The sequence below is a fragment of the Gossypium hirsutum genome, chromosome A06 (genome assembly GCF_007990345.1).
Source record: "Gossypium hirsutum isolate 1008001.06 chromosome A06, Gossypium_hirsutum_v2.1, whole genome shotgun sequence".
Lineage (NCBI taxonomy): Eukaryota > Viridiplantae > Streptophyta > Magnoliopsida > Malvales > Malvaceae > Gossypium > Gossypium hirsutum.
In genome coordinates, this window is record NC_053429.1 from 17,009,900 (window position 1) to 17,022,300 (window position 12,401).

The 12,401-nt window shown below is 38.2% G+C and overlaps 2 protein-coding genes across 2 annotated transcripts; both read left to right on the forward strand.

The window, feature by feature from the left end:
• Nucleotides 1-227: 227 nt before the first annotated feature.
• LOC107887310 (ATP-dependent 6-phosphofructokinase 3) lies at nt 228-4,830 on the forward strand. The gene is made up of 13 exons (XM_016811505.2): nt 228-1,023; nt 1,275-1,321; nt 1,423-1,462; nt 1,571-1,633; nt 1,735-1,872; nt 2,211-2,369; nt 2,470-2,523; nt 2,608-2,676; nt 2,798-2,927; nt 3,194-3,459; nt 3,565-3,613; nt 3,747-3,901; nt 4,290-4,830. Exons 1-13 carry the CDS (start codon nt 697-699, stop codon nt 4,458-4,460), a joined length of 1,668 nt encoding a protein of 555 aa, XP_016666994.2. The 5' UTR covers nt 228-696; the 3' UTR covers nt 4,461-4,830.
• A 1,714-nt stretch (nt 4,831-6,544) lies between these two features.
• LOC107963287 (uncharacterized) lies at nt 6,545-7,465 on the forward strand. Its single transcript, XM_016899846.1, has one exon. It carries the CDS (start codon nt 6,545-6,547, stop codon nt 7,463-7,465), a length of 921 nt encoding a protein of 306 aa, XP_016755335.1.
• Nucleotides 7,466-12,401: the final 4,936 nt, after the last annotated feature.

Sequence of the window (12,401 nt, forward strand, 5' to 3'; positions counted from 1 at the left end):
TTTTAATTCCATAAATTAATTCTCCTCTTATCTACAAGATACATTTTAATTAATAATACTTCTAATTAACTTCTCTTAAATTTAAATAGTTGGTTATTACTTCCTTTCTTCTTTTTTTTTCTTTTTCTTTATAAAAAAAATCAGATTAGTAGATGGATTAAATTATTGGAAGTAAAAGAAAAAGGATTAACTTCAAAAGTCCTAAGAGTACAGGGACTGAAGGGGTGATTAAACCTATAGCTATTAGCTTCATTAGGTTCCTCCAATGTGCGTGGTAACCCTGGTATTAGCTTGTCCAGCCAAAAGACTGAAAAACCAGACCCTCGAGCCAATCCGTTGTTTTCTCTTTTTGACCAAGTATCACCCAAGTTTAACGAAGAAATAAAAAACTGAAGCTTCATTTTCCTTCCGACTTCCCTCGCTGTGAATGGTACAGTAAAACAACCCAAGTTGGGAAAAGGTTCCAAAAGGAATAACCGAGCCCGTACGATCCCTTCTCTTCTCTGCGTCAAAAACCACATAAATATTCAACGAGGGCGGAACCAGGTTTTCCACCCTCTTCCTCCCGCTATATAAAGCCATTTTCACGAAAGCCAAGCTCGTCCAGTTTTCATTTTTGTAGTCAAAACAGTGCCTTTCTCCTATAAATATGGGCTTTTCTTTCCCTTCCAAGCACCCTGTTCCATGTCTCGTTGAATGGATTCCCTTCTCGCCCCTTCCTCCACGTCGTCTTTCCCTTTTCTGAACAACAATAGCAACAATAGGATTGAGCATAAATCGCTGCCATCCAGTTTGTGTTTCTTTAATTTGAGAAAGTTCAGTACGGTTAGTTTCGGTTATAATCGCCGTTCTTGTCGTTTAAGGTTGAGTAGTTCCCGTCGTTCGAAGATCAAGTGTTCGACATCTCCGACGATGTCTTCCTCCGCTTCGCCTGAGATCCCACAGCCTAAGATCGTCAACGGTCCAGGTGGTTATGTTCTTGAAGATGTCCCTCACTTATCGGATTACATCCCTGATCTTCCTGTACGTATAATTTATTTTCCTCTCGATTATGTTATCGTTTTCCCTGTTCTGATCAAAAGGATTGGAAAAGCAAAAGTAAGGTGTCTTTTGAAAAGCTTTTCCCATTCTCTTTTCTGGGCAACAAATCACAGTTTCAGATTCCATTTTTTAATATTCATCTCTTCTTTTCATAGTTAATTGATAATAAATTAGTTAAAAGTAGTTTCTGACAGTTTTGAATCTGATTTTGTGTTGCCTTTTTCATGTTAAAGGTTTATTCGAATCCGTTGCAAGACAATCCTGCATACTCAGTTGTTAAGTAAGCCCATTTCACAACTCTTTTTCTTTTTTTAAACAAATTTATTTGATATTAATTGTAAAAAATTTGTATTAATTGGAACGATTCCCCTGTTTCACCAGGCAATATTTTGTCCATGTAGATGACACCGTTCCTCAAAAGGTTAGCTCTCTCATATTTTCCTTTTGTAATGCTATGTTACCGTGATTCTTTATTTATTAAAAGTGATATGGTTTTTATATATATATGTATATCTTTTCGTCTTTATAGATTGTTGTTCACAAGAATAGTCCAAGAGGAGTACATTTCCGACGGGCTGGACCACGTCAAAAGGTATGCGTTTAACATCATCTACCTTGTGTATAAAATGTGGAATGATGAAAACTCTGACATGTTTTTATGATAATGTGTTGGGGCATTTGACGGTTACCTAGATATTTTTCGACTCTGATGACGTTCATGCCTGTATTGTAACGTGTGGTGGTCTTTGCCCTGGACTCAACACCGTGATTAGAGAGATAGTATGCGGCTTGTTCCACATGTATGGTGTGAGGAAAGTTTCGGGGATAGATGTAAGTGATCATTCCACCTCGAGTTTGTTCGTAGTGGAGTTCTTTTTAATCCTTTTATTTCCCCTACATCTATTAAATAAAAAAAATAAAAAAAAAGAAAGTTTTTCCTGAATCAATAATAGTGTCTGGCTCTAAGTTTTGCTAATAACGGCACCCCATCTTAATGACTTAAGGAAAACATATAAATGCTTATTATATGGACTTCTTCATTAAATGTGTCAACCTAACATTTTTCATGCTGGTATGATTTTCCCTTGATGAGAAGATGTTTCGAAATATGTCATCCATCATTTATTGAGTTGGTGCATCACCAATTAATGAGTTTTTTGCATTTGTAGGGAGGATACCGGGGCTTTTATGCTAAAAATACTGTGCATTTAGATCCCAAGGTTGTCAATGATATCCATAAACGTGGTGGAACTATCCTTGGCACATCACGAGGTGGCCATGATACCTCTAAGATTGTTGACAGCATTCAGGATCGTGGAATTAATCAGGTTTGTGTAAAAATACTATGATATTTGTGATTGTTGCCAATAAAGAATAATTAGTTATCATGATCAAGACTTACCGATCTGACATATTGATGGAACTTAGGTTTACATTATTGGTGGAGATGGAACTCAGAGAGGTGCATCTGTTATATTTGAGGTGACTCTTTAATAGAATATACAGACATTGATGTGCTATGCAATTTTGTACATACTAAAAAGAAATATATTCTGTACTTTACAGGAAATTAGAAGGCGTGGTCTCAAAGTTTCAGTTGCTGGAATCCCTAAAACCATTGACAATGATATCCCGGTAATCTTCTTGGCTGGCTTGTATAGAATCTTGCTGAACCAGAAGTATGCTAGAAATTGCCACTATTTTATTTGGTTTTGACATGGTCTTTTAACTTTTGTTTCTTTTTCATGCATGATAGGTTATTGACAGGTCCTTTGGCTTTGACACTGCTGTTGAGGAGGCTCAACGTGCCATTAATGCTGCTCATGTTGAGGCTGAAAGTTTTGAGAATGGCATTGGTCTTGTGAAGTTGATGGGTCGCTACAGTGGTAAGTTTCCTGTTTGGTCTCTACTTGAAGTGTTAATTCTGAATTTCAAAAGTGAGAGTTACAACTATCAATTTATGACATTTAAATAAATCTTTTCTATTTGAAGTTGTATCATTTAGAATTATACTGGTTTTGTTCCTTTATGCTTTTCTTCTTCAGATGAGTTTACGTTCCCTCTTATCATGCATCTCTGTTTCCTGAAACTCTGTCAGATTGTTCCTTCGTTTTTTTTTTTTAAATGCAATCTAATCCCGCTACTTGTGCAGGTTTTATTGCAATGTATGCTACTCTTGCAAGCCGAGATGTGGATTGTTGCTTGATACCAGAGTCTCCCTTTTATCTTGAAGGACCTGGAGGACTTTTTGAATACATTGAGAGGCGACTTAAAGAAAATGGGCATATGGTTCTTGTGATAGCAGAGGGTGCAGGACAGGAGCTGCTTTCTGAGAGCTTGCAATCAATGACGCAGAAAGATGCTTCAGGAAACAAGCTTCTCCAGGATGTTGCGCTATGGATATCACAGAGGATCAAGGTATGTTATGTGGTTCCAACTTAGGAACAATTCACAGGCACGTAATGATATATAATATGGAACTTTTGGATGTGACATTCATCGGTTTTTGACTGTCATTTGCAGGACCACTTCTCAAAAGAAAGGAAGATGACAATAAACCTCAAATATATAGGTTCGTAGAATAAAATATTTAATACGCTTTGGAAGGTTTCTTTTCGCAAGAGGGAAAGAAAATTGTAGGTGTTTTTCAGTTTGAGTTGCTAGTTAATGGAAGAATTTGAGAAATTTTCTTCATTTTATGGCAGATCCTACTTATATGATCCGTGCTATTCCAAGCAATGCATCTGACAATGTTTACTGCACACTTCTTGCTCAAAGTGCTGTGCATGGAGCAATGGCTGGGTACACTGGCTTCACAAGCGGTCTTGTGAATGGAAGGCAGACATACATACCATTCTATGTGAGTTTGAAATGACGTAAAGTGTTCTGATTTGGAAATTTCATTTAAAAAATCATTGTTTTTCTGTTGCATGCTTAATGCCGTAGTATTCAAAGATGGTGTGATTTTAGTATCCCTTCTGCATTGAAGAACCTTTCTGGTTATTTGCATGCATCACTTCTGATGGTGATCAGTTAATCATGTGTCTTGCCGATGTTCAGGCTATTTACAGAATACCTTAAAGCTTCTATTAGTCCTTGAAACATATCAGGCAACTCTTTCTTGTTACATATGAACTTGGTGAATAGATTAGATTAGATTATTTTTCTTCGGCAGTAATGCATATGTATGTAACACCTGAAAACTTGTTTCATATGGGGTTTTAATTTTGGATTATTTTGGTGTGCAGCGGATTACTGAGACACAGAACAAGGTAGTAATAACAGATAGGATGTGGGCAAGGCTCCTGTCTTCGACGAATCAACCAAGCTTTTTGTGCCCCAAAGAGATCCTTGAAGACCAGGGCCATGAAGAATCCTCAAACGAATTGTTGGATAATGGAAAGTGTAGCCCTAATTGAGGTTATGCAAATGTGTAGCGCATAGTTATAATAGCCATCTAGGCAGCTGCCTAGTGTTCTTCCATAAGGTCCTCAATAATTCTGTTGTATGCCATTGGGCATGTTGATTTTTGGGTTTTAAACTTGAGTTTTAATTTATTTATTTTTGGGTTTCTGGCAGAAATTATGCTCCAATGCTTTATTGGATTTTATTTTATTTTATATTAATAATGCTTAGTTTGCTTGCTAATGGAATAACATTAGTGAAAGTTACATATGCTAATAAATATTAGCACATGACTTTGTCATGCTTCTCTGTTGTATTTCAGCTTGATATAAAACATTTTGTGGCGAATGAATATATAAAACATTTTGTGGCGAATGAATAAAATTATCCTAGTCTTCTTTTATTTGTTAAATTTTTCTATGGTATCAGAACTATTAATTAAGAGTGAAGGTTCTTTTTTTCCCAATACCGAATCCCATTAGTCTTGGTCTTCTTGATTGTCAACAATGATAATACTTCCTTCACAATTACTGTTGTTTAAGTGGCGTTAACAATTTCTCGACATGGAAAGCTCAACTCTCTATGCTCATACGAGGTCATAATATTTACAACCATCTTCATGGCTTTGTTCTTGTACCAACCTTCACTAGATGAAGGGATCCTAATCCCGATTATACATACTTGCAATAGCTTTCATCATTGTTGTTGTTGTTGCCTCAAATGCTAAACAAGCATGAGACTCCCTTCACGCTACATATGTTATTAATAAATCTCAAACTAGAATATTCAGCCTTAGATACAAACTCGCAAGACTCACAAAAGTTACTATCTTCGTGATGTTCACTCGCTCATGGATGAACTGGCCACTATTGGTGCACCAATGTTTAATGAAGAACTGATTGTCAAGATCCTCAAGGATCTTGGCTCAATATATAAGATCTCTACTGCAATTAGAGCACGTAACTCCACAATCTCCTATGAAAACTTTAAGAAAAATGGCTTAACCATGAGGCCTTTCTACAACATAAAGACATGAAAAGAAACCCTTTAATACAATACACCGTTGTTGTGCAAGAAAGCAATCTCGCTTGCACCATTCCTCGATTAAACACCAATCAGCTATGGCGTCAATCCAACAATCGTAGTGTCACCCCAAACAATATTCGGTTCCCATAGAGATCTGCTTACATATCCGATATTAGCTTGGCAACAAAATTGGCCATATTGAAGGTCTTTGCGGCTTTTGCTCCCGTGATCATCTTAAAGCCAAAGCCAAAGCCAATTATGTTGCTAGTTTCCCAACAAATGCTTATCCATGGATACTTAACTCTGGTGCATCACATCATATTACAACGGAGGCACACAATTTTGAGGCAAAATGGGTGATGATAAAAAAATTCCTTTCACTCACATTGGATCCACTCATTTGAAAGCATCAAACAATGTTTTTTGTTCAAAGGTGGCAACTACAGCAGCAACATGCATGCAACCATGCAATCATGCACGAGCATGCAAGTGACCGAGCATCGCAGCTGAAGCATGCTATTGTCCAAGGAGTAATTCGATTGGCATGTCCATGTGACAGTTGACTTTTGTTGTTTCAATGTAACCTTTTGTATTTGTTAAGGTTTAGTTAGATACTTAGCTGTTTTAGTAGCTGTTTAGGAAGTCATTATGCTGATTTAACAGGTTATTTACTTGCTCAAGAAAACTTTGTTTTTTACCAATGTAATCCATCTACTTATGTACATGTAATTTTGAACTTTTCAGGTAACAAACATAGCCAACTTGTTCTCTTAATTTGTTCATCCGATTTTGCTTCTATTTTGAGCTTTCAAACACAAAGTTTCTTTGCTTTGTTTCATTAACACATACTTTATCCGGGTTTATTACTTTGCTACTCCAGTTTCAACAAGAGGTTCATATTTTATCCGGGTAAAATAGATTTGTTTCTCTTCCTGTGTGAAAAACCCTACAAATGGTATCAAGAGCCTGTTGTCTTTGAGGGCCTTAGTTGTGCACAGTTTGTGGCTGACTCGTGTTTGAAAGAAAGAAGCAGGAGCTGTTGTTGTTGGCCGATTTTTTAGTTGCTGCAAGTATGAGCTTCTCACCACCACCACCACCTGTTTTTGCTGGTGAAAATTACAGCATATGGGATGTGAAAATGAGGACATACCTGCAGGCACATAACCTGTGGAACGTAGTCCAAAATGACACTGAGCCACCTCCCCTAAGAGCAAACCCAACCATTACTCAGATTAGGCAGTATAATGAAGACTGTGCAAAGAAGTACAAGGCCATGTCATGCCTTCAAAGTGGAGTTTTAGATATGATCTTCACAAGGATAATGGCCTGTGACAGTCCAAAGCAGGCATGGGACAAACTCAAGGAGGAGTTTCAAGGATCTGAGAAGACTAGGCAACAACAACTAATAAACCTGAGAAGGAACTTTGAGAATCTGAGGATGAAGGAGTCAGAGACTGTCAAGCAATATGCTGACAGGATAATGGCCACTGTCAACAACATAAGGTTGCTTGGGGATGATTTCAGTGACCAAAGAGTAGTTGAAAAAGTTATAACAACCCTGCCAGAGAAGTATGAATCAAAGATATCTTCCCTGAAGGACTCGAGGGACCTATCAACTATTCCATTGACAGATTTGATAAATGCTCTCTATGCACAAGAGCAAAGAAGAGCAAACAGAATGGAGGAGTATTCTGAGGGAGCTTTTCAGGCCAGAGGCAGAGAAGGCTCAAACTCGAGCTCCAGTTTCAAAGGCAATAAGCCTTGGACAGAAAAAAAGGACAAAGGCAAGAAAGAAGCCACCAAAAGAAAGTTTCCACCTTATGCTCATTGCAAGAAGACCAATCACCTTGAAAAATACTGCTGGTACAAGCCTGACATTCAGTGTAGAGGGTGCAAACAACTTGGACACATTAAAAAGGTGTGTAAAAACAAACCAAAACCACAGCTACACCATCAGAATCAAGCTCAGACTGCTGAAGATGTTGAAGCATAGGAAGAGCATGTCTTCACAGCTTCTTGTTTTGCAAGCTCGAGCAAGGTGAGCAAGATGTGGTTGATTGATAGTGGGTGTACTCATCACATGGCTTCAAACAGAAGCATGTTCAAGGAGCTAGACACCACCTTTGTGACCAAAGTCAGAATAGGGAATAGTGAGCTCATAGAGGTCAAAGGAAAAGGCAAGGCTGTAATAGGCATAAAGTCAGGAAACAAAACTATCTCTGAGGTTCTCTATGTACCTGACATTGACCAAAATCTGCTAAGTGTCGGTCAGTTACTTGAGAAGGGCTACTCTTTTATTTTTGAAGGCAAGGTGTGTGTGATCAAAGATGCTGTCGACCAAGTGTTAGCAACAATAGCCATGAGTGATCGAAGTTTCACTTTGGATTAAATCAGCTAGAGCCAAAGACACATGTGGCTCAGGCTGATGAGTCAATTTTGTGGCATAGGAGGCTAGGCCATGTGAACTACAAGTCACTTGGCCTATTGCACAAAATGAGCCTGGTAGAAGACATGTTCTGCATTGAGCCAAAGAAGGATGTGTGTGAAGTCTGTCAGCTTGGCAAGCAGACTAGACTGCCCTTTCCTACCAACCAAGCATGGTGAGCTCAAGAGAGGCTCCAGTTGGTTCATACAGACATCTGTGGACCCATGAAGACCACTTCCCTAAATGGGAACAGGTACTTTGCACTCTTTATTGATGATTGCACTAGGTTCTATTGGGTAACTTTTTTGAAGCAAAAGCCAGATTTGCTGACTTCTTTTGCAAATTCAAGGCTTTGGCTGAAAACCAAGCCAACTGTAAGCTGAAATGGGACTGAGTATGTGTCTCAAAGGTTCCAAAAGATATGTGATGATGCTGGAATTCTTCATCAGCTAACAACCATCTACACATCACAGCAAAATGGTGTCTGTAAGAGGAAGAACAGAACAGTTCTTGATATGGCCAGGTGCCTTTTGTTTGAGGCTAAAATGCCTAACAATTTTTGGGCTGAGGCAGTAAACACTTCAGTTTACTTGCAGAACAGACTTCCAACTAATGCAGTGAAAGGAAAAACACCCTTTGAACCTTGGTTTGGACAAAAACCATCAGCGTCACACTTGAGGGTATTTGGTTGTTTATGCTATGCACTAGTTCCAGCAGAGAAAAAGACTAAGCTTGAAAAAAGGTCCATGCCAGGGGTGTTTGTAGGCTACAGCAGTGTGAAGAAAGGTTATAGGATCTTTGATCCATTGACCAAGAAGATCATTGTGAGCAGAGATGTAAAGTTTAATGAAGAAGGGTATTGGAAATAGGATGGAACTAATGCAAGCCCACTTGAGGAAGATCAGAATAGTCCTGACATGCAGCCTACTGAAATTGAAGTTGAAGCTGAAGATGACTATGATGATGCACCTATTCGAGGCACTAGAACTCTGGCAGATATCTATGAAAGGTGTGCCATTACCATAGTTGAGCCATCTTGCTATGTTGAAGCTGTAAAAGAGAAATGCTGGCAAGAGGCTATGGAGGCTGAACTGAAGATGATTCAAAAGAATGATACTTGGGAGCTGGTCAATAGGCCAAAATAGAAAAGTCATTAGTGTTAAATGGGTGTTCAGGACCAAGAAAAATTCAGATGGGTCTCTGAACAAACACAAGGCCAGGTTGGTTGTGAAGGGCTACAGTCAGCAGCAAGGGGTTGATTTATTTGAAACCTTTGCACCTGTTGTAAGGTTGGATACCATAAGGCTGCTATTTGCCTTAGCAGCTCAAAAACAGTGGAAAGTGCACCAATTAGATGTAAAATCAGCTTTTCTAAATAGACTTCTCAAGGAAGAAATCTTTATTGAGCAACCTGAAGGATTTGAGGTCCTAGGTGAAGAACACAAGGTCTTCAAGCTCAAAAAGGCCCTATATGGCCTGAAACAGGCTCCAAGAGCCTGGTATGATAGAATTGATGCCTACTTGTCATGGCTCAGGTTCACAAAAAGCATAAGTGAGCCCACTCTTTATGTCAAGAAGGATGAAAAGGAGACCCTGCTGATTGTGTCATTGTATGTTGATGACCTGCTGGTCACTGGCAGTAAAGATGAACTGATTGAAAACTTTAAGAAGCAAATGCAAGACATTTTTTAGATGACTGATCTTGGTTTGATGACATACTTCTTTGGTATGGAGGTAAATCAGGAAGAACAAGGGATTTTTATAAGCCAGCAAGCCTTTGCACTAAAAGTTTTAAGCAAATTCTACATGTCAAAGTGCAAACCTGCTAGCACACCAGTTGCACTAAGAGAAAAGCTGTCAAGCACAAGTGAGCACAATCGAGTTGATGAAAGGGGGTACAGAAGTTTGGTTAATTGCTTGCTCTACCTAATAGCAACAAGGCCAGACATCCTATATGTTGTTGGCTTACCCTCAAGGTTCATGCACTGCTGCAATGTTGCACATTTTAAAGCAGCAAAGAGGGTCCTAAGATATGTCAAAGGGACTTTGAATTTTGGTGTGAAGTTTGGAAGGTCAAAGGAGCTGAAACTTGTTAGTTATTCAAATAGAGACTGGGCTGGTTTAGTTGATGACATGAAGAGCACATCAGGCTACTGCTTTAGTCTAGGTTCAAGTGTTTTTAGTTGGAGTTCAAAGGAGCAACAAACAGTAGTTCAATCCACTGCAGAGGCTGAGTATATTGCAGCTGCTACTGCTGTTAACCAAGCCATTTGGCTTAGAAAGTTATTGGATGACTTAAATGCTAGACAGATGGAAGCAACTGAAATTAAGGTTGACAACCAGTCTGCTGTTGCTATTGCCAAGAACCCTATGTTCCACGGCAAAACAAAACATTTCAAGATCAGGTATCACTTTGTGAGAGAAGCTGAACTTGGTAAGGAAATCTGCTTGGTACATTGTTGTTCGAGGGATCAGCTTGCTGATGTTCTGACCAAACCATTGGCTACTGGAAGGTTCGAGTGTTTAAGGAAAGAGATGGGAGTTTGCTGCCTTGTAGCCAAGGAGGAGTGTTCAAAGGTGGCAACTACAGCAGCAACATGCATGCAACCATACAATCATGCACGAGCATGCAAGTGACCGAGCATCATAGCTGAAGCATGCTATTGTCCAAGGAGTAATTCGATTGGCATGTCCATGTGACAGTTGACTTTTGTTGTTTCAATGTAACCTTTTGTATTTGCTAAGGTTTAGTTAGATACTTAGCTGTTTATTAGCTGTTTAGGAAGTCATTATTTTGATTTAACAGGTTATTTACTTGCACAAGCAAACTTTGTTTTTTACCAATGTAATCCATCTACTTATGTACATGTAATTTTGAACTTTTCAAGTAACAAGCATAGCCAACTTGTTCTCTCAAATTGTTCATCCGATTTTGCTTCTGTTTTGAGCTTTCAAACACAAAATTTCTTTGCTTTGTTTCATTGATCATTTGATTGAAACTTAACACATACTTTATCCGGGTTTATTACTTTACTGCTCCAGTTTCAACAAGAGGTTCATATTTTATCTGGGTAAAATAGATTTGTTTCTCTTCCTGTGTGAAAAAATTTACATTTTTTGTTTTTTATGCTTTTTTAACACCTTATGTGCATTGAATATCAAATAAATCATTATCTTTGTTTTTAAATTCTGTCAAGATAATCTAACATCAACTGAATTTTTTCTTTTTTATTTTCTCGCGGAGGATTTGCACTCCTAGAAAATGCTAGCATGCAGCCAAAATAAAGGCAAAGTGGCCACAAATTCATCCATATGAAAATTATTCTGCTTAATTCACAACAGTCACATGGCACCAATGATTGAGTTTGGATAACATTTTAATATCACGTGGGAAACACCATCGTCCAACGACATCGTTTCGAATCAACCTCCTCTGATATCATTGCTTCCAAATCCCATCCTAGTTCACATGCCATTGGCCACTTACCCACACTTGTAGTTTGTCTCCTTTAATATCAGGTATGTCTTCTGTTTAACTACTTTCTACTCCATATTCTCCACCACCACCTCAATTACAACCAATCCCAACTCCCTAAGCACTAAAAAAAATCTAAAACAATTATCCAATATTATCACCGATCTACAAATAAAACCATTCCCAACCCCTCCTCCAACAACCAGTCATTCTCACCACCAATCGTGCTTATCCATACTCCTAAATTACCCAACCCACCACCTTCTATCAACTTTCTACCACCCTCTAATTTGACCAACCGAGTAACCACATGATCACAAACTAAGATATTCAAGCTAAAACATATAGTTGATTGCCTTGCCCATCTATCCCTATCATCCATACCTACTACATTTTGGTAGGCTAATAAGTCACTTGATGAAGAAGTGTTCCTGGCCCAACCTGAAGGTTTAGAGCATTCGGACCTTCCCTCTCATGTATCTTCGCAAGGTTATATTTGGCTTCAAATAGGCCCCGAGGGTATGGTATAATGAGCTCAAAACTCAACTACTTCATGTAGGGCTTGCCAAATCCGAGTCTGACACTTATTTATTCTTCACAATCTGAGTTGCCACAGTTTATATCATGATACATGTTGACAACAGTATTATTGGGAGCAATGACACTCTTATTTCTTAGGTTATTTCTTCTATTAACACTCTCTTTTTCATTAAATATTTTAGTCATATTAACCACTTGGCATTGAGGTAGTTTAAATGGATCATAGATTGGTGTTGTTGCGAATTCAGAAATTTATTTGGGACGGGAATTAAATTATAGATTTTTACAATAGTAAAAGTATAATAATATTATTTTAATACCCTTTTTTTTATAAATTTTAAAGGTTAAAATCAATTTTTTATAATTTTTGGATCAAAATATATTTTATTACTACTAATTTAAATTTTATAAATTATAAAAGGACCAAAACAAAAATTTACCAGTTTAGGGGGTCAGGCCTGCTACCAACCCCTTGGCTCTGCCCTAATT